Source organism: Tachyglossus aculeatus, chromosome 21, assembly GCF_015852505.1.
Source record: "Tachyglossus aculeatus isolate mTacAcu1 chromosome 21, mTacAcu1.pri, whole genome shotgun sequence".
NCBI classification, from domain to species: Eukaryota; Metazoa; Chordata; class Mammalia; order Monotremata; family Tachyglossidae; genus Tachyglossus; species Tachyglossus aculeatus.
The window spans coordinates 16,291,302-16,312,898 of NC_052086.1; the positions used below are offsets into that span (position 1 = coordinate 16,291,302).

The following is a 21,597-nucleotide window of genomic DNA, read 5'->3' on the forward strand; positions in this document are numbered from 1 at the left end:
TCACACAGCTGACAGTGGGCAGAGCCGGGATTTGAACCCATGACTTCTGACTCCAGAGCCCGGGCTCTTTTCCACTGAGCCACGCTGCTAAAAGTCGAAGCTCAGGAAACCCTGACCGGTTGTGGATTCCAAACCTCCCTGAAAGAGTTCCCTCTTTAGAGGGGTTGCGGAGTAATTGTCTTCCTGACAGCATCGTCATCAATAGTATTTATTGAGTGCTTACTCTGTGAGGAGCACTGTGCCGTGCTCTTGGGAGAATACAATGCAATAGAGTGGGCGGGCACGTTCCCCGCCCACGACCCGCTGACGTCTGAATTCCGGGAGCCACCCCACCGTTACTCAATTATTCCCGGATCTTGATACAAATAAATTAGTGGGTTGGGTTCTAACATCATCATCATCATTATTATTATTATTATCATTCATTGTCAGTCATTTATTGAGCGCTTACTGTGTGCTGAGCCCTGTACTAAGCGCTTGGGAAAGTACAGTATAACAACACACGGACACATTATCCTGCCCACAACGAGCTCACGGTCTAGAAGGGGAGACAGGCATTAACATAAAGTAACTATATTACAGATATATACATATGTGCTATGGTGAGCACATAATTATTATTAGTGGTGTTATTCCATAGCAAAATGGTTTTTCACAATCTCATTTGCCACCCCTCTATTATATACTGTCATCTCATTATGGGCAGGGAACATGTCTGCTAATTCATTCACTCGTATTTATTGAGCGCTTACTGTGTGCTGAGCCCTGTACTAAACGCTTGGGAAAGTACAGTATAACAACACACGGACACATTATCCTGCCCACAACGAGCTCACGGTCTAGAAGGGGAGACAGGCATTAACATAAAGTAACTATATTACAGATATATACATATGTGCTATGGTGAGCACATAATTATTATTATTATTAGTGGTGTTATTCCAAAGCAAAATGGTTTTTCACAATCCCATTTGCCACCCCTCTATTATATACTGTCATCTCATTATGGGCAGGGAACATGTCTGCTAATTCATTCAATCGTATTTATTGAGCGCTTACTGTGTGCTGAGCCCTGTACTAAGCGCTTGGGAAAGTACAGTATAACAACACACGGACACATTATCCTGCCCACAACGAGCTCACGGTCTAGAAGGGGAGACAGGCATTAACATAAAGTAACTATATTACAGATATATACATATGTGCTATGGTGAGCACATAATTATTATTATTATTAGTGGTGTTATTCCAAAGCAAAATGGTTTTTCACAATCCCATTTGCCACCCCTCTATTATATACTGTCATCTCAGTATAGGCAGGGAACGTCTGCTAATGCATTCAATCGTATTTATTGAGCGCTTACTGTGTGCAGAGCACTGTACTAAGCGCTCTATTGTCACCAGTCCAACTCTGGTTGTCCGTGGCGTAATAGAAAGAGCCCGGGCCTGAGAGTCAGAAGGACCTGGGTTCTAATCCCGGCTCCGCCACGTGCCTGCTGTGTGGCCTTGGGCAAGTCACTCAACTTCTCTGGGCCTCAGTTACCTCATCTGGAAATGGGGATTAAAAGTGCGAGCCCCATGGGGTACAGGGACTGTGTCCAATCCGATTAACTTGTATCTACCCCTGTGTTAAGAGCAGTGCTTGGCACATAGTAAGCGTTTAACAAGCACCATCGTTATTAATTATTATTAGCATTATTTTGCCAAGCGCTTAATACAGGCTCTGTACATAAGAGCATTGAGAAGCAGCGTGGCTCAGTGGAAAGAGCCCGGGGTTTGGAGTCAGAGCTCATGGGTTCGAATCCCGACTCCGCCACATCATCATCAATCGTATTTATTGAGCGCTTACTGTGTGCAGAGCACTGTACTAAGCGCTTGGGAAGTACAAGTTGGCAACATATAGAGACAGTCCCTACCCTACAGTGGGCTTACAGTCTAAAAGGGGGAGACGGAGAACAAAACCAAACATACTAACAAAATAAAATAAGTAGAATAGATATGTACAAGTTAATGTCTGCCGTGTGATCTTGGGCAAGTCACTTAACTTCTCTGGGCCTCAGTTCCCTCATCTGTAAAATGGGGATGAAGACTGTGAGCCCCACGTGGGACAACCTGATCAGCCTGTATCCTCCCCAGCGCTTAGAACAGTGCTTTGCACATAGTAAGCGTTTAACAAATGCCAATTATTATTATTATTACATAATGAGGGTTTGATAAATACCACTGATTGATGGATTGATTGAAGAGAGCTAAGACTCAGTGACTCCTGCTGTTTTTTGCCGTCTTTTTGGTTTTTTTTTTTTTTTATGCTGAGCAGCTGGGTTTGGACTTCAGTTTAGAGCCAGACCCTTCACATCATTTCTCCTTCCACATTGTAACATTTTGCGCAAGAGATGGGATTTCATTTCTTTTATTACAACTAGCCCAGAGTCTAGACCTGCGATGACCTCCTCAGCCCTGGCACACGTTTCGCCCCCGTGGCCGGCGCATCCCAGGGGGAGGTTTTTCGGGGTTTGCCCCAAGCCCCTGCAACTTGCCCGTAATTCTGCCCCAGGAGGCCAGGCTCTGAAGGGGGACGGGGCGGGGAGAAGGGGTCCTCCACCTTGCTTGTGGGCCCCCTTCCAGTGGGACAGGCTCGAGCCCCCAGATTTGGGCTCATCAAACCTAAAATAATAACGGTAGTATTTGATAATAATAATAATAACAATAATAATGGCATTTGTTAAGTGCTTACTACATGCAAAGCACTGTTCTAAGCGCTGGGGGGATACAAGGTGATCAGGTTGTCCCACGTGGGGCTCACAATCTTAATCCTCACTTTACAGATGAGGGAACTGAGGCTCAGAGAAGTGACTTGCCCAAGGTCACACAGCAGACATGTGGCGGAGCCGGATTTCGAACCCATGACCATTCATTCATTCAGTTGTATTTATTGAGCGCTTACTGTGTGCAGAGCACTGGACTAAGTGCTTGGGAAGTACAAGTTGACAACATATAGAGACAGTCCCTACCCAACAACGGGCTCACAGTCTAGAAGGGGGAGACAGACAACAAAACAAAACATGTAGACAGGTGAATGGATAGAGGACAAGCCTGGGACACAGGAGGACCTGAGTTCTAATCCCAGCTCTGCCATTTATCTGCTGGGTGACCTTGGGCAAGTCACTTCACTTCTCTGAGCCTCAGTTCCCTCATCTGTAAAATGGGGATTAAGTCTGTGATCACCATGTGAGGCAGGGCAGTCCCAACCCGATTTGTTTGTATCCACCCCAGCATTTAAAACAGTGCCTGCACATAGTAAGCGCTGAACAAATCCCGTTACTGTTATTATTATTTTGGCAAAGGAGCTCACCCTGTCTTCGAAGCCTGAAGCCCAAGGCTTGGACAATAATAGTAATAATAATAATAATAATGATGGTGGCATTTCTTAAGTGCTTACTGTGTGCGAAGCACTGTTCTAAGTACTGGGGGGGGTGGATACAAGGTGATCAGATTGTCCCATGTGGGGCTCCCAGTCTTCATCCCCATTTTACAGATGAGGTAACTGAGGCCCAGAGAAGTGAATAATAATAATAATAATGGCATTCATTAAGCACTTACTATGTGCAAAGCACTGTTCTAAGCGCTGGGGAGGTTACAAGGTGATCAGGTTGTCCCAAGGGGGGCTCACAGTCTTCATCCCCATTTTCCAGATGAGGGAACTGAGGCCCAGAGAAGTGAAGTGACTTGCCCAAAGTCACACAGCTGACAAGTGGCGAAGCCTGGGTTAGAACCCGTGAGCCCCCCTTCCCCCTGCTCCAGCAGCACTGGAAATCCGGAAATCTGACTGCTATTTATTCATTTGGTCATATTTATTGAGTGCCTACTGTGTGCAGAGCACTGTAATAAGCGCTTGGAAAGTATAATTCAGCAGTAAAGAGAGATAATCTCTGCCCAATACCGGGTTTACATTCTAGAAGGGGAGGAGACAGACATCAAAACAAAGCAACCCCCATCCCACCCTCCGCTTCCTGGGGAGAGGTAGTCTCTCATTCCCTCTAGACTCCAAGCTCCTTGTGGGCAGGGAACATGTCTTTCAACTCTGGTATACTATAGTCTCCCAAGCACTTAGTACAGTGCTCTGCACACAGTAAGCACTCCGTGAATACCGTTGAGTGATCAGTTGGTCTCATCTCTCCCATGCCGTCATCGCCTTGGAAGTTTTAATTGCTGCCCAGATTATCTTTGTCCAGAAACGCTCTGGGCATATCACTCCCCTCCTCAAAAATCTCCAGTGGCTACCAATCAATCTGCGCATCAGGCAGAAACTCCTCACCCTGGGCTTCAAGGCTGTCCATCCATCCCCTCGCCCCCTCCTCCCTCACCTCCCTTCCGTCCTTGTCCAGCCCAGCCCGCACCCTCCGCTCCTCCGCCACTAATCTCCTCACTGTACCTCGTTCTCGCCTGTCCCGCCATCGACCCCCGGCCCACGTCATCCCCCGGGCCTGGAATGCCCTCCCTCTGCCCATCCGCCAAGCTAGCTCTCTTCCTCCCTTCAAGGGCCTACTGAGAGCTCACCTCCTCCAGGAGGCCTTCCCAGACTGAGCCCCTTCCCTCCTCTCCCCCTCGTCCCGCTCTCCATCCCCCCATCTTACCTCCTTCCCCTCCCCACAGCACCTGTATATATGTTTGTACATATTTATTACTCTATTTATTTTACTTGTACCTATCTATTCTATTTATTTTATTTTGTTAGTATGTTTGGTTTTGTTCTCTGTCTCCCGCTTTTAGACTGTGAGCCCACTGTTGGGTAGGGACCGTCTCTATATGTTGCCAATTTGTACTTCCCTAGCGCTTAGTACAGTGCTCTGCACATAGTAAGCGCTCAATAAATACGATTGATGATGATGATGATGATCCGGAGGCTACGGCAGCCAGAAGCAACCCCAAGGATCCCTTGCGGAGGGAGTTCCCCGGAGGTTGAGGGGCATCTCTCCCTGCCCGCCTCACTCCAGGGACAGTGGCGGCTGTCCCTGCGAATGCTGTTGTGGCAGCGCAGTGGTCAAAGTCCTGCATGCACTCCCCATAATAATAATAAAATAATGGTATTTATGTGTTTACTATGTGCACTGTTCTAAGCGCTGGGGGGGATACAAGGTGATCAGGTTGTCCCACGTGGGGCTCACAGTCTTCATCCCCATTTTACAGGTGAGGTAACTGGGGCACAGAGAAGTGAAGTGACTTGCCCAAAGGCACACAGCTGACAAGTGGCGGTGCTGGGATTCGAACCCATGACCTCCGACTCCCAAGCCCAGGCTCTTTCCACTGGGCCACGCTGCTTCTCTATCTCGCCCCTCTCCAGCCCCTGGGTGCGCTTCGTTACCCAGGCAAGCACTTCCCAACGCATCTTCCCCTTTCTTCCCTGGTCTTCTAAAAGAAGTCACTGAAAACTAGATGAAACTACTCCCTTGATAATAATAATAATAATAATAGCATTTATTAAGCACTTACTATGTGCAACACACTGTTCTAAGCGCTGGGGGGGATACAACGTGATCAGGTTGTCCCACGTGGGGCTCACAGTCAATCCCCATTTTACAGATGAGGGAACTGAGGCTCAGAGAAGTTAAGTGACTTGCCCAAGGTCACACAGCAGACATGTGGTGGAGCCGGGATTCGAACCCATGACCTCTGACTCCAAAGCCCGGGCTCTTTCCACTGAGCCACGCTGCTTCTCTAATCTCTGATCTAATCAGACTCTTGGCCCTGCCCTTGGGAGGGATTTAATCGCCTCGAAAACAAGGCAGGGGTCAGATGGGTAAACCCCCTCCCATGGGGTTGCTGCTGAATATTTCTATTCATTCATTCAATTGTATTTATTGAGCGCTTACTGTGTGCAGAGCACTGTACTAAGCGCTTGGGAAGTACAAGTTGGCAACATATAGAGACAGTCCCTTCATGTCGGTCTCCCCCTCTAGACTGTAAGTTTGTGGTGGTTAGGGACTGTGTCCATTTATTGTTATATTGGACTCTCCCAAGCGCTTAGTGTTCAGTAAATTCATTCATCCATTCAATCGTATTTATTGAGCGCTTACTGTGTGCAGAGCACTGTACTAAGCGCTTGGAAATGTGTTGGCAACAATGTGTTGCCAACTTGTACTTCCCAAGCGCTTAGTACAGTGCTCTGCACACAGTAAGCGCTCAATAAATACAGTTGATTGATTGGAAAGTACAATTTGGCAACAGATAAATACGATTGACTGCCTGACATAAGGGAAGCAGCGTGGCTCAGTGGTAAGAGCCCGGGCTTTGGAGTCAGAGGTCATGGGTTCAAATCCCAGCTCATCCAATTAGCTGTGTGACTTTGGGCAAGTCACTTCACTTCTCTGGGCCTCAGTTACCTCATCGGCAAAATGGGGATTAAGACTGTGAGCCCCACCGTGGGGCAACCTGATCACCTTGTAACCTCCCCAGAGCTTAGAACAGTGCTATGCACATAGTAAGTGCTTAATAAATGCCATTATTATTATCAACAGACAGAGCACAGCAGCTGGGGGCGGCGGCCAGGTTGGGGAGTGCGATGTCGCCGGGAAATTTTTAACGGAACTGGGCCTAGTCTCCAAATTTTCATTTCGAGGGTGGGGCTAATAGCAGTAACACTGGCAGTTGTTAAATGCTTTCTGTGTGCCACACGCTGTACTGAACCCCAACCGGTACAATCGGACCAGAAACAGTCCCGGGCCCGCATAGGGATTTTCGTTCCTGGGGATAGAGAGCAGGTTTTCAATCCCCGTTTCATAGATGAGAAGACCGAGGCCCAGAGAAGTTAAGAGACTTGCCCGAGATCACGCAGCAGACAAGCGTGGAGCCGGGTTTAGAACCCAGGTCTCCTGACTCCCAGTCCTGCGCTCCGGGGCAAGTAGTATGGGTTTGGGAGTGGCCGAAGGGTAGACTTGGAAGCATTAACGGGGCAGAACCATAATTGGGGTTGTCTTGGGCCTTAGCAGCGTGGCTCAGTGGAAAGAGCCCGGGCTTTGAAGTCAGAGGTCATGGGTTCAAATCCCAGCTCCACCAATTAGCTGTGTGGCTTTGGGCAAGTCGCTTAACTTCTCTGTGCTTCAGTTACCTCATCTGTAAAATGGGGATTTAGACTGTGAGCCCCACCGTGGGACAAGCTGATCACCCTGTAACCTCCCCAGCGCTTAGAACAGTGCTTTGCATATAGTAAGCGCTTAATAAATGCCATTATTATTAGCGGAGCTTGGTGTAAGCAAGCCTGAAACTCCAGCCCAAAAAGCTGTGGGAGTGAAAACAACGGCTTCACCGCCCGATCTCAGGGAACCCTCGGGGGCAGTCGACCCCTACACCCATGGGGAGGGCACCTGGATTAGAAAGACCCAAAGAGCAGCCCCTGGAATTGGCACTTTGTGGGCAAAGGGCACCTCAAGAGCTTGGATGATTAGAGACCAGCCTCAGCTGGGAATTCTAATGCCCGGAATGGGTGTTAAATTGTGCTGAATCTTTTTAAATTTTTTTTACTATTGCATTTGTTAAGCACTTGGTATGTGCCAGGCCCTGTACTAAGCACTAGAATAGATACAAGTTAGGTTAGACACAATCCATGTGCCCCAGGGGCCTTACAGTCTTAATATCCTTTTTACAGATGATGTTAGTGAGGCACAGAGAAGTGAAACGACTTGCACCCGTGGTCACACAGCAGGCAAGCGGAGGAGCGGGATTAGAACCCAGGTCCTCTCGACTCCCGGGCGTGGGCTCACACCGCTTCTCTATCAGTCTGTCTGAGGCTGATAACCAGGCGCTCAGATTACAAGCAGTGTGGTCTAGTGGTTAGAAGGTTCTGGATTCTAATCCTGGTCTGCCACTGTCTGTTGGGTGACCTTGGGCAAGTTACTTCACTTCTCCGGGCCTCAGTTACCTCATCTATTTATTTATTTTGCTTGTTTGTATCTATTCTATTTATTTTATTTTGTTAGTATGTTTGGTTTTGTTCTCTGTCTCCCCCTTTTAGACAGTGAGCCCACTGTTGGGTAGGGACTGTCTCTATATGTTGCCAATTTGTACTTCCCAAACGCTTGCTCTGCACATAGTAAGCGCTCAATAAATACGATTGATTGATTGATCTGTAAAATGAGGATCAAGACTGTGAGCCGCATGTGGGACATGGACCCTGATTAGTCTGCATTTACCCCAACGCTTAGTACAGTGCCCGGCATCGAGTAAGCGGTTAACAGGGACTAAAAAAAAAAAAGTTCATACAGCAGAAATTCTGAAGCTGTCACTAACGCCTCCATAACTGATGGAGGCAGGAGGAGGCAAGGCATCCAGGGTGGGAAAACCTTGGCTGTAATTGTCCTACCAGGCTGGGAATCCAAGATCTGCAACCCGGATTCACCCCATCGCCCCCCAATTTGTTCCTGCCTGTAAATCGTTCTTCAAAGATTGGGTGCAGTCATGTAACGGGGGACTGACTGAGAGTCAGGGGGAACTGAGTCCCGGAAACCAGTCAAGAAAGAATGAATCACGGGGAACCAGTTAGGGGCTGCGTCATCTGCCTTTCAGAGGCAGACTGGGGATCCCATCATCATCATCAATCGTATTTATTGAGCGCTTACTGTGTGCAGAGCACTGTACTAAGCGCTTGGGAAGTACAAGTTGGCAACATATAGAGACAGTCCCTACCCAACAGTGGGCTCACATCCTCAGCCTGTCTGGGGTCTTCAAATTCAAAGAACCCCAGGGGATAAGGAAGAGATACCCGTCAGACTCAATCAATCAATCAATCATATTTATTGAGCGCTTACTGTGTGCAGAGCACTGTACTAAGCGCTTGGGAAGTACAAATTGGCAACATATAGAGACAGTCCCTACCCAACAGTGGGCTCACAGTCTAAAAGGGGGAGACAAAACCAAACATACTAACAAAATAAAATAAATAGAATAGATATGTACAAGTAAAATAAATAAATAGAGTAATAAATATGTACAAACATATATACATATATACAGGTGCTGTGGGGAAAGATTCATATGAATAGTCCAGGCGTGCCTTGTGTTTTGGGGTGTATTCATCTTCGGTTTGGGCATTTGTACTAGGCTCTCTCTCATAAATTTATTCGTCTCCATGGCACAATTTTTTTTTTGTGGTGTTTGTTAAGCACTTACTATGTCCCGGGCGCTTGGATAGAAATGAGCCGATCAGATTGGACACAGTCCCTGTCCCACGTGGGGTTCACAGTCTTAATCCTCATTTACAGATGAGGAAACTGAGGCATAGTGAAGTGACATAGCCAAGGTTACCCAGCAGACAGGTGGCAGAGCTGGGGTTAGAACCCAGGTCCTTCTGATTCCCACGCGTGTGCTGTCTCCTCTAGTCCGCACTGCTTCTCCTAGGCCATGCCGCTTCTCCTGACTGAGACCCATGAGGAACTTCACAGAACAATAACTAGAGAAGCAGCGTGGCTCAGTGGAAAGAGCGTGGGCTTTGGGGTCAGAGGTCATAGGTTGAAACCCCGGCTCTGCCAGGTGTCTGCTGTGTGACTTTGGGCAAGTCACTTCACTTCTCTGGGCCTCAGTTACCTCATCTGTAAAATGGGAATTAAGACTGTGAGCCCCTGGTGGGACATCCTGATCACCTTGTAACCTCCCCAGCGCTTAGAACAGTGCTTTGCACGTAGTAAGCGCTTAATAAATGCTATCATTATTATTATTAGAAAGCCAGACTGTCCCCCTTGGGTGCCTGAGGACCCCACCGTGACCTCATCCCAAACACTACGGGAAATGGAAAATAGGGATTAAGACTGTGAGCCCCATGTGGGACGTGGACCACGTCCAGCCCGATTAACTCGTATTTACTCCAGCGCTTAGTGCCCGGCACGGGCTATGTGCTTTAATACCAGGTTAAAAAAAAAAAAAATGTGACTTGCTCCCGGTTACTTAGTCGGGGCAGAGCCAGGATCCAAGCCGGGAGTCCCAGCTCCCAACCAAGTGCTGCCTCTGGCTGGATTCCCCCAGGGAGGAGAAGCTCCTGTAATTAAGGATTTGACCAAGAGGCCCGTGGAGGGGCCCGGAGAGGGTTGGGTCCCTTCCCCTCTAGCCCTGGCATGGGCATGGAGCTGTCTGCTGGCCCTCGGCCCCCCTGGGTTTCCTTGTGGCTTTAGGCGGGGTCAGGCCTCACTCAATCCTGCCAGAACATGTGTTTACACTCTGTGTGTTGCGGATATGACGCCGTCGAAAAACTAAGGGATGTTGTTCTGGCCAAGACAGAAGCAGCTGCACACACGAGGCGACAGCAACATCGATCAAGGGGCCCGGGCTCTTCAAACCCTCACATTATGGGAGAACTGAGGGGTTTTTGGGTTTTTTTGGCCTTTTAAATGGCATTTGTTCAGCACTGACTACGCACCAGGCACTCCACTAAGCACTGGGGTAGATACAAGTTAATTAGGTTGGACACAGTCCCTGTCCCACGTGGGGCTCACAGTCTTCATCTCCATTTTACTGATGAGGGAACTGAGGCACGGAAAATCAAACTGATTTGCCCGAGGTCATAAGGGTGGGGCTGGGATTAGAACCCAGGTCGTCTGACTCCCGAATCCCTGCTCCATTAACTAGGCCATGGTGCTCTCTGAGTGTGTGTGTGTGTGTGTGTGTGTGTGTGTGTTCTGAGTGGGATCGGGAATGTAGATCAGGGGAAATCAGGCTGTTGGGCTGAAGAGAATGTGGGCTGGGGAAGGGAGAAACTGTTCTCTATCCCTCTCCTCTCTTCCTTTTCCTTCTCCTCTTGTGGCTCAGTGGAAAGAGCCCGGGCTTTGGAGTCAGAGGTCATGGGTTCAAACCCCGGCTCCGCCAACTGTCAGCTGGGTGACTTTGGGCAAGTCACTTCACTTCTCTGGGCCTCAGTTCCCTCATCTGTAAAATGGGGATTTAGACTGTGAGCCCCCCGTGGGACAACCTGATCACCTTGTAACCTCCCCAGCGCTTAGAACAGTGCTTTGCACATAATAAGCACTTAAATGCCGCCATCATTATTATTATTATTTTCCTCCCGTCCCCTCCCTTTCCCTCTCTTCTCCTCTCCTCCTCTTCTTCCTTCCCTCCCCTGTTCTTCTCTCTTCTCCTCCTCCTCTCCCATCCCCTCAACTTATCCAGGCCCAGGTGTTTCAAAAGCCCTTAGGAGACATGAGTCCCTCTGAGCCGCTCACCGAGACCTGCTGGCTCACGGGGCACTAGCCGACCCATTCGTTCAGCCATAGATCCTTGGTCCAGCCTGATTGCAATTAATCAGCCAATCAGTCAATCCAACAATGGTATCGATTGAGCAGAGCCCTGCACTAAGAGCTTGGGAGAGCACAATCCAACAGAATCAGCAATCACGTTCCCTGCCCCAAACGAGCTTACAGTCTAGAAGGGGAGGACAGACAGGGCCAGGGAGTGACCTTCGGTGGGCCTTTTGGGGTCTCAGGGTGTATGATGATAGTCTTTGTTAAGCACTATGTTCCAATTAGTCAATCAGTCGTATTTGTTGAGTGCTTACTGTGTGCAGAGCACTGTACTAAGCGCTTGGGAAGTACAAGTTGGCAACATATAGAGACAGTCCCTACCCAACAGTGGGCTCACAGTCTAAAAGCGGGGAGACAGAGAACAAAACCAAACATACTAACAAAGTAAAATAAATAGAACAGATATGTACAAGTAAAATAAATAAATAGAGTAATAAATATGTACAAACATATATACATATATACAGGTGCTGTGGGGCAGGGAAGGAGCTGAACTAAGTGCTCCCCAGTGCTTAGAACAGTGCTTTGCACATAGTAAGTGCTTAATAAATATTATTATTATTATTACAAGCATTTGGACCTAGTCCCCGCCCTAGGTGGAGCTCACAATCTCAAACCCCATTTTACAGATCCCGTTGTTGGGTAGGGATTGTCCCTGTCTGTTGCCAAATTGTACTTTCCAAGTGCGTAGTACAGTGCTCTGCACACAGTAATCAATCAATCGTATTTATTGAGCATTTACTGTGTGCAGAGCACTGTACTAAGCGCTTGGGAAGTACAAGTTGGCAACATATAGAGACGGTCCTTACCCAACAGTGGGCTCACAGTCTAAAAGGGGGAGACAGAGAACAAAACCAAACATACTAACAAAGTAAGCGATCAATAAATATGATTGAATGAATGAATACAGATGAGTAACTGAGGCCCAGAGAAATGAAGTGGTCACTTCACACAGGTCACAGAGCAGACAAGTGGTGGAGCCAAAATTCGAACCCATGACCTTCTGACTCTCAGACCCTCGCTCTAATCATTATGCTGTGCTGCTGTTGGTATATGTGGGCCACCCAAGTGTGCCAGGAGGCAAGGAGGACCGGATCTGTTGGGAAGTAGTGATAAGAGGATGGGTTCCTCTTTCTGGAGTCCAGGTGGGGATGGGACCAAAGCATCACTCAAAGTAAGCTCAATGAGGGCAGAGAATGTTTCAATTATATCCTACTCTCCCAAGTGCTCTGTACAGTGCTCTGCACAGAGTAAGCATTCGATGAATACGATTGACTGACTGATCTGTACCTCCTCCGCCCTATGCCCTCCATCGCCAGGATCCCATGGTTCACGAAAACCCCACCCAGGAGCCCCCGCCCTCTCCACCCCCTGGGATTGCCCACCCCGGGGGGAGACCGCTGTGGTGTCCCAGAGCCAGAGGGTAAAATGTCTCTTTTCCTCTTTGCAGACGGCCCTCAGCGCTTTTTTCCAAGAAACAAATATCCCTTACAACAGCCACCACCACCATCAGATGGTAAGTCTCTCCTGCAGCCATTTGGTTTTCCGAGTCAGGGCTGCGCAGGGCTAGCCCGCTCCCGGAGCCAGAGTCTGGGCCCTGAAGCTGCTGCTAATGAATAGCTGATTATGGCCAGGGCCGCCAACTCCGCTGCTCCGGGAGGGAGGACAGAAATAAACTCCAAAGCCATAAGGGTGGAGCTGGTGGGGAGAGGAGGAGAGGGAGGGGAGGCCGAGGGCTTCCTGCCAGTCTGGGGCTCGGCAGAGAAGTCAATGGGGATTGTGTTTGGGACACATCCCGCCGCCGTGACACCCCACACCAGCTTCCTGAGCGCCCCGGAGGTGGCCTGGGGGGCCGGAATGGGCATCTCCTGCCCAGAGAAGGAGGCGGACGTTCTTCCGCCCCAGCCCCTCTCTCTGGGGGATCCTGGGGGCTACTTCCAGGGGAAGGGGTGGAAGGGGAAATGGAACTGACGTGTGCGATCGGAGGGGCCGGCCGGGCTGCGAGGAGGGGCTTTCTCCGGGCAGAGGGACCCTCCTCTCTGTTGCTCTGGGATGGGAATGAGAGAGGAGAAAATGGGCAGGGCCAAAGGGAGGTGGGGGGAGACGATTCTCTGGGCGATGGGCTAGGATGCCCCCTTCCTTGGAAAAATGTGCCCCCGCCCTCCTCAGCCAAGGTCGGCGGTCGGGGGGACCTGGCCTGCTCTGCCCTATGTAGGGTTCCACCCAATCTTTTTGTGTGTGTGTGGTATTTGGTAAGCGCTTACTATGTGCCAGGCACTGTACTAAGCACCGGGGTAGATACAAGCTAATCGGGTTAGACATAGTCCGTGTCCCACATGGGGCTCGGTCTTAATCCCCATTTTATGGACGAGGCAGCTGGGGCACAGAGAAGTGAAGTAACTTGCCCGAGGTCACACAGCAGACAGGTGGCGGAGCCGGAATTAGAACCCAGGTCCTCCCGACTCCCAGGCCTGGGCTCTATCCATTAGACCGTGCTGTTTCTCATTTTATTTTAGTCAGTCTTCTTTGAAGTAGGAGAAGCAGCGTGGCTTAGCGGAAAGAGCACTATGGGGATTCAATATCTGTTCTCCCTCCTGCTTCAGACTGTGAGCCCATGTGGGCAAGGACTGGGTCCAACCTGATCAACTTGTACATACCTCAGCACTTGGGACAGTGTCTGACACGTAGTATGTGCTTAACGAATACCATTAAAAAAAAAAGTGGATGAAGCAGTCAATTCATCCTACCCCATGTCCCTGAGGGAAGAGAGTGTGGGACGCTCCTGCTCGGGATGGCTTCCTTGTGTGAGCAGGCCTCTCTGAAGGGTCCATTCTGCAGCAGAGCAAGGGGCATGGGGCAAAAACCTGGCTGCAACCCAGCCTCTCGTAGCCCCCGAACCACACACGTAGTCTCGGAGAGAACAGGGAACCCACAGTCTCCTTCCCGCCCTTCTCGGTTCAGACAGTCTGAGGGTGGGACCGGGAAGAAGAAGCCCCCAGCCTCAGCTCGGCAAACAGGAGGCGGCCGGGATGGTCCGTGAATTCCGGTGCCCGCATCCACCCCGGGCCCCCGGGAGGCAGGTGGGCTCTGGAGGTGAGAGGCAGGAGGGCCCGGATGCAGAGAACCTGGGTGGACTCGCTTCCCGGTGGGCCCGCGGGGTTTGGCGGGAGCCGAAATAGCTCAGTTGGGAGAGCGTTAGACTGAAGATCTAAAGGTCCCTGGTTCGATCCCGGGTTTCGGCACGTGTTGTATCATACTTCTCAGCATATCCTGGGGAAGCAGCGTGGCTCAGTGGAAAGAGCCTGGGCTTTGGAGTCAGAGGTCATAGGTTCAAATCCCGGCTCCGCCACCTGTCAGCTGGGTGACTTTGGGCAAGTCACTTCACTTCTCTGGACCTCAGTTCCCTCATCTGTAAAATGGGGGTGAAGACTGTGAGCCCCCCGTGGGACAACCTGATTACCTTGTATCCACCCCAGCGCTTAGAACAGTACTTGGCACATAGTAAGCGCTTAACAAATACCAACATTTGGCCCGGGATGGAGAGATCGGTTGGTAGCTGGCCCCAGGGGTAAATTTTCCAGCTTTCTCCTCGAGAAGCCACTTGGCAGATTTGGGGAGGGGGCCTCACTGCGACCCAGGCTCCCACAGGCCGTAGTGGCGTCTCAGCAAAGAATCTCAGGGATGCTGTCTTCAGGGGTGCCTCCCTCTCCGCTTCCTGCCTTCTGCTCTGCAGAACAGATGCATCTCACTTAAGCCATTTTTCGTTGGAGGTGGCAGTGGGGAAGGGGACATCGACTTGGTTGGAGACTCCCATTCTCCACTGGGAAACTGTGCCCCACCCTAAAGGGAGCCAGTTCTCATAAAACTGGGGACTGGGAGGGCGTCCTGTCAGGATCCCAAGAGTGGCCAGGATTCCAGGGTTGAGATGGAGAGCAAACCCGCCAGGGCCTTCAGGAAGCGCTCATTCCACATCCCATCACGGCTTGATTCTCCCAGGAAAGGAGCCGCGGGAGTCATTTCTAGACTGTGAGCCTACTGTTGGGTAGGGACCGTCTCTATATGTTGCCAACTTGTACTTCCCAAGCTCTTAGTACAGTGCTCTGCACACAGTAAGCCTTGCTCAATAAATACGATCGAATGAATGAATTCTGTGCCCCCGGGACTCTCTGGTGGGACTTCCTTGCTACCCTCACTCTTCAGATTTCTCCTCATAATAATAATAATTATGGTATTTGTTAAGCGCTTACTGTGTGCCAAGCACTGTTCTAAGCACTGGGGTACGTACAGGGTAATCAGGTCGTCCCACGTGGGGCTCACACTTTTAATCCCCATTTTACAGATGAGGGAACTGCGGCACAGAGAAATTAAGTGACTTGCCCAAGGTCACACAGCACACACATAGCGAGGTAGTGAGGTCACACTACCTCGCCCCTCTCCACCCCACACTCAGTTGCTTTGGCTGGCTGGGGAGGGGGAAAGGAACAGAGGCATTTGAGAGAAAGGTTAATGTGGTCTTCCCTAGAGCTGGCTGCTCTCTTGGAGGGCCAAAATGCAGTGCAGCTCCTAAATCATCTGAACCCCAGGAAGTGCCCTAGTTGCGGACAGCCCCCCCAAGCTAGGAGGTGATGGCCGGCTGTGGAATTTGTTCCCAAATGGCCGTGGCGGGGCTCGAGGGGAAACGCAATGGGTGCAGGATGGAGGGAAGGAGGTGTCCCCATTGAAAATCAGGTCCGGAGTTAGAGCTGAGCTGTTTGGCTTCCTCCCACCCCGGGGACAGAGGTTCTGATCAGATCGGAGCTCCGGATCGTCCCTCGTAGGAGAAGCTCAGCCCCGCGGCCCATAGAGAAGAGCCCGGGCTTTGGAGTCAGAGGTCATGGGTTCAAATCCCGGCTCCGCCACTTGTCGACTGTGACTTTGGGCAACTCACTTAACTTCTCTGGGCCTCCGTTCCCTCATCTGTAAAATGGGGATGAAGACTGTGAGCCCCCCGAGGGACAACCTGATCACCTTGTAACCTCCCCAGCGCTTAGAACGGTGCTTTGTACATAGTAAGGGCTTAATAAATGCCATCATTATTATTATTATTATTATTATCCCTTCGCTCAGCAGGCCTGACGGAGCTCAGCTCAGTGCGTGCCCGTTCTGAGATTGGCAGCTGGGGATGGCTCTTCAGGATGAGTTTAGACTGTGAGCCCACTGTTGGGTAGGGACTGTCTCTATATGTTGCCAATTTGTACTTCCCAAGCGCTTAGTACAGTGCTCTGCACATAGTAAGCGCTCAATAAATATGATTGATGATGATGATGATGAGCTGGTTCAGAGGGCCCGGGGGCCGGAGGAGGCTGGAGGGCCACGAGAGGGAGGCCCCGACCACATTACAGCCCCTTCCATTCCCGGACTCTGTCCACTGGGACGCCCCCGGGGCCCTCCCCGCCTCCCCACAGACCCTCCGGGAAGCCGGGTGGGAGCCGGGAACCACAGGCCGGCTCCCTGAGAGGACCGGAAGTCCACGCGGCCTGTGACCGTTGTCTTTTCTGTTTCTCCACAGATGTGCACTCCTGCCAACACCCCAGCCACCCCTCCCAATTTCCCCGACGCCCTCACCATGTTCTCCCGGCTCAAAGCCTCGGAGAGCTTCCACAGCAGCAGCCCCGTGGCTTCCATGGCGACGTCCCCTCCCCCGCCTCCTCCGCCCCTCCCTCACCTCGGGGGCTTCGCCCCGGGCTGGCCAGCCACCTCACCCCCAGCCCAGCAGCAGCAGCAGCAGCAGCAGCAACGCATGTGGACTCCTGCCCCTCCCTCCCAGCCCTCGGGCTGGCCCGCCTCAGTCTCCCAGCAAGCCACCCCTGAACAGAAGGCCAGCGTGACCATGGAGGCGGAGAGATGAGGCCCCTGGACGCTCGGACCCCGAGAGGTCAGAGGTGGGGGAAGAGGACATCGCCCACATGCCTCCACCCGCCTGCCCTCCACACCCCGTGATGGTTTCTTTCACCCTTCCTCTCCATCCCCACCCCTGCCCCCTCGAGTCCCTCCTCCCGCCCCCCCAGAGAGCACCAGGCAGAAGAGACGAGGCTCCGCAGCCGGCCAGAGACTCCGTCTCTCACGTCTCCCCACGCGAACACCGATTCTAACCCGGGCACTAGCGTACCTGCATCGAGACAGGTCCGGGTCGGATTTGGCTTGAAATCATTTTGATTTGTTTTTCCAGTGACTGAGTGCCCACCCCTAATGCTCTCAATTCCCCAGAGAAGTTCCTTGGGGAATTGCCACAATTTCATTTCCTAATTTCGATTGTGCAGATTCTCACCTGTACAACACACACACACACACACGTGTGCGGGAGAAACTGAAGCTCCTCCAGGTTTGCAGTGGAAGTCCAAGAAGTTATTTCGACCAGTTTTCCCAATCTGGCCCGTTACCTGAACCGAGGCTAGCGGGAATTGCCAGAAACAAGCCCAAATAACTAAGCCAACAAGAAAGACAGGGGGCCCGTACTTGCCCAAGGGAGCCAGTGGTTTTCAGCGATCTGGGCTTTCCGAGATCTGATTTAGCCTCGGCTCTCGATTTAGTTCAGAGAATCGGTTTTTGACTGTATATATTTGTTTACGCGTCTCTACGAAAAGCAAAATTCGGCTTTTTCTCGGGGGGGCTTGGATGTTGCATGTGAGTGATTCTGGGGGTCCTTTACCCCTCGCCCTACCCTTGTTCTTTCGCCAGGTCACAACCTCACCACGCCTCAAAGGGAATCATGAGAATAACTGTAACTTCCCCCGCCCCCTTCAGCCACTCCCTGGGGACTTTTATGGCTTCCCTGGAACAACTTCTGTGGGCCTGGGTTCATCTTAACTGAGAGAAGGAAAGGAAAAAAAAAAAACCCATAAACTATACTTTTGCATTGCCTTCTAATCCTTCCATTTGACTTCTGTGCGGAGCAGGTGAGGGGACGGGGCCAGCTAGCTGGACGGGCGGGCAGAACGTAAAGGCCCTCAGAGTTCTGTTGTCCGATTCTCTCATATCTGGAAGTTTTTGCTTGTTCATTTTTTTCTTTCAATTTTACTACAGTTTTCACCTTTCTCCACACTTTAGGGAATGAAAAGCTGTTTTCCCCAACCGTTTTCCAGAAATATTGTATTGATTTTCAGTTTTGTGTTCAGAAGAGAGAGCCTCTCTGTCTCCTTCCCAGCGTTTGCCAGGCAAGGAGGGCCAAGGGAACCCGGGCTGGCCTGCCTGCTCTTCCCCTTCCCACCTCTGCCTGGAGGGATTGATGATAATAATAATTATAATAATAATAATAATTGTGGTATTTGTTAAGCCCTAACTGTGTGCAAGGCACTGTACTAAGCGCTGGGGTGGATATAAGCAAATTGGGTTGGATACAGTCCCTGTCCCACCTGGGGCTCACAGTCTCAATCCCCGTTTTACAGATAAGGTAACTGAGGCACAGAGAAGCGAAGCTACTTGCCCGAGGCCACGCAGTAGACAGGTGGTGGATTAGAACCCGTGACCTTCTGATTCCCAGACCCAGATCCACTGTGCCATGCTGCTTTCCCAATTGATGGGTTCAGTCCGTGACTGAAGCCAAAAAACCAGAAACAAACTACCAAACCCCAAAATAGGCACCGAGGCCTCGGTTGATAACCAGTCATCACTCCCACCATCAAGTGAGTATTTATTAAGTTCATGTTGTGTGAAGAGCACTGTTCTGGGTTTGAGAGAAGGGGAGAAGATCTGTGTCAGTCCCTTACCTTTAAGGAGCCTACCGATCTAAAGGACACATCAGCATGTTTTTACTATTTTTAACAAAGCTCTCGTCTTTGTACTTAGGTTTTAAAGTTCTATTGCCTTTAAACGCAACATCCCAATCCACTGAGGTTCGGAAACCAGGCAACATTTGCTGTGACCAGAGTTTATGTTTCACCACACACACACACACACACACACACACACACACACACACACACGTGTGTAAATATATATCAGCCTGTGCATGTGCTGATTTTTTCTAAAGCAGCCATCAGATATCCTCTATACCTCTCTGGTGTGCCGTAATCTCAGAGCAGAGGTTCTTGGCAAAGAACCCGAGGCGATTTCCCAATTTCCTTCAGCTTCTTAGGAAACCACAAGGTCGGCTCCTCCAAACGGCCGAACTGAATCTCGCCCTGGGTCCTTTCTGAGGCTTAAGGTGTAGAAGATTGCTAGCGTGGTCGTAGTTCCAGAGAAGACTACGCCTCACTTTTTAAATTATTATTATATCAAGCGATTACAATGTGCAAGCACTGGGGTAAATATAGGGAAGCAGCATGGCTCAGTGGAAAGACCCCCGGCTTGGGAGTCAGAGGTCATGGGTTCTAATCCCTGCTCCGCCACTTGTCAGCTGTGTGACTTTGGGCAAGTCACTTACCTTCTCTGTGCCTCTGTTACCTCATCTGTAAAGTGGGGATTAAGACTGTGAGCCCCACGTGGGACAACCTGATCACCTTGTATCCTCCCCAGCACTTAGAACAGTGCTTTGCATATAGTAAGTGCTTAGCAAATGCCATCATCATCATCATTCTTTTCAGGCTGGACACAGCCCATGTCCCATGTGGGGCTCACAGTCTTAATCCCATTTTACAGATGAGGCAACTAAGGTGCAGAGAAGTTAATAATAATTGTGGTATTTGTTAAGCACTTACTATGTGCAAAGCACTGTTTAAGCACTGGGGATGATATAAGGTAGTTCAGACACAGTCCTTGCCCAACACAGGGCTCACAATCTGGGTAGGAAGGGGAAGAGGTAATGATGATGATAATGGTATTTGTTAAGCACCTACTATGTGCCAGGCACTGTTCTAAGCGCTGGGGTAGATACAAGGTAATCAGGTTGTCCCACGTGGGGCTCGCATCTTAATCCCCATTTTACAGATGAGGTAACTGAGGCACAGAGAAGTTAAGTGACTTGCCCAAAGTCACACAGCTGATAAGTGGCAGAGTCAGAATTAGAACCCACGACCTCTGACTCCCAAGCCCGTGCTCTTTCCACCAAACTGCACTGTTTCTCATAATAATAATGATTGTATTTAAGTGCCTGATCACCTTGTATCCTACCCAGTGCTTAGAACAGTGCTTTGCACATAGTAAGCGCTTAACAAATGCCATCATTATTGTTATTATTAAGCACTGTTCTAAGCACTGGGGTAGATAAAAGGAAATCAGGTTGTCCCCCATGGGGCTCACAGCCTTAATCCCCATTTTACAGATGAGGTATTTGAGGCACAGAGAAGTTAAGAGACTTCCCCAAAGTCACACAGCTGACAAGTGGCGGAGGCAGGATTAGAACCCATGACCTCGGACTCCCACGCCTGGACTGTTTCCACTAAGCCAAGCTGCTTCTCAATATTCAGCTAGCTCGTGGAGTGGTAGGTACTACATCAGTGAATCTCAATGTCTCGTTCCTTCTCTGTCCTTAGAGAAGCAGCGTGGCTCAGTGGAAAGAGCACGGGCTTTGGAGTCAGAGGTCATGGGTTCGAATCCTGACACCACCACGTCTGCTGTGTGATCTTGGGCAAGTCACTTAACTTCTCTGGGCCTCGGTTACCTCATCTGTAAAATGGGGATTAAGACTGTGAGCCCCACATGGGACAACCTGATCCCCCTGTATCCTCCCCAGCGCTTAGAACAGTGCTTTGCACATAGTAAGCGCTTAACAAATGCCAATTATTATTTATTATTCTGTCCCCTTGAGAGATCAGCTAAGACCCCAGTCCTCCCCTTAAGGCCACCGCTGCTCAGCCTTCAGAATTTGGACCATAGCTCGGGGCATCGTGAATCACTGGGGGGGCTTTTGGAAAGAGACCTCCTTTATGAAATGCCCTGAGAATTATTTGGCATCTCCTGTCACCAGGTGGGCTGAGGTCCTAAAGTCAAGTTCCAGGTAAAGGAAAAGGAGGCTGGACATGGCTCGGGATACAGGCCAACCTCAGTCTATCCAGGCTGGACTTGGATGTCAACAGCTAGAACACCCCCGTGGCTCGGCGTGACTTCTCGGGAACTGAGCCCCGAGCCTGGCCCTGTCGGGGCTGGCATGGCCACCTGCTTTGGGGGTGGCCCCCTCGGGAAGACTCAGTCCTAACCCTGCAGGATGGCGGCCGGGCCGTGCTGGACCGGAGCAGGGAGATACGCTCTTGTCCAAAGGCAGTGGGATGGACTAGATGACCTCAAGGTGGTCCCTTCCAGCCCTCTCATGGTCAGAGCATCTAGAGCATGGGCATCTTAGGCTGGACTGAGGTGACATGGCTTCAGGAGAACTTTGTACAGTGCTTCAAGCACTTAGCACAGT

At 50.5% G+C, this 21,597-nt stretch overlaps 1 protein-coding gene and 1 non-coding gene across 2 annotated transcripts in view; both read left to right on the plus strand.

The window, feature by feature from the left end:
• Window positions 1–17,166, plus strand: part of UBALD1 (UBA like domain containing 1) — a 33,655-nt gene extending 16,489 nt beyond the window's left edge. The window contains exons 3-4 of the mRNA XM_038762730.1: window positions 12,730–12,795; window positions 16,828–17,166. Coding sequence (XP_038618658.1) covers window positions 12,730–12,795; window positions 16,828–17,166 — 405 coding nt within the window. The remainder of the gene's footprint in view (window positions 1–12,729; window positions 12,796–16,827) is intronic.
• Window positions 14,449–14,521, plus strand: TRNAF-GAA. The gene has a single exon. It is a non-coding gene; the product is annotated as a tRNA-Phe (tRNA).
• Window positions 17,167–21,597: the final 4,431 nt, after the last annotated feature.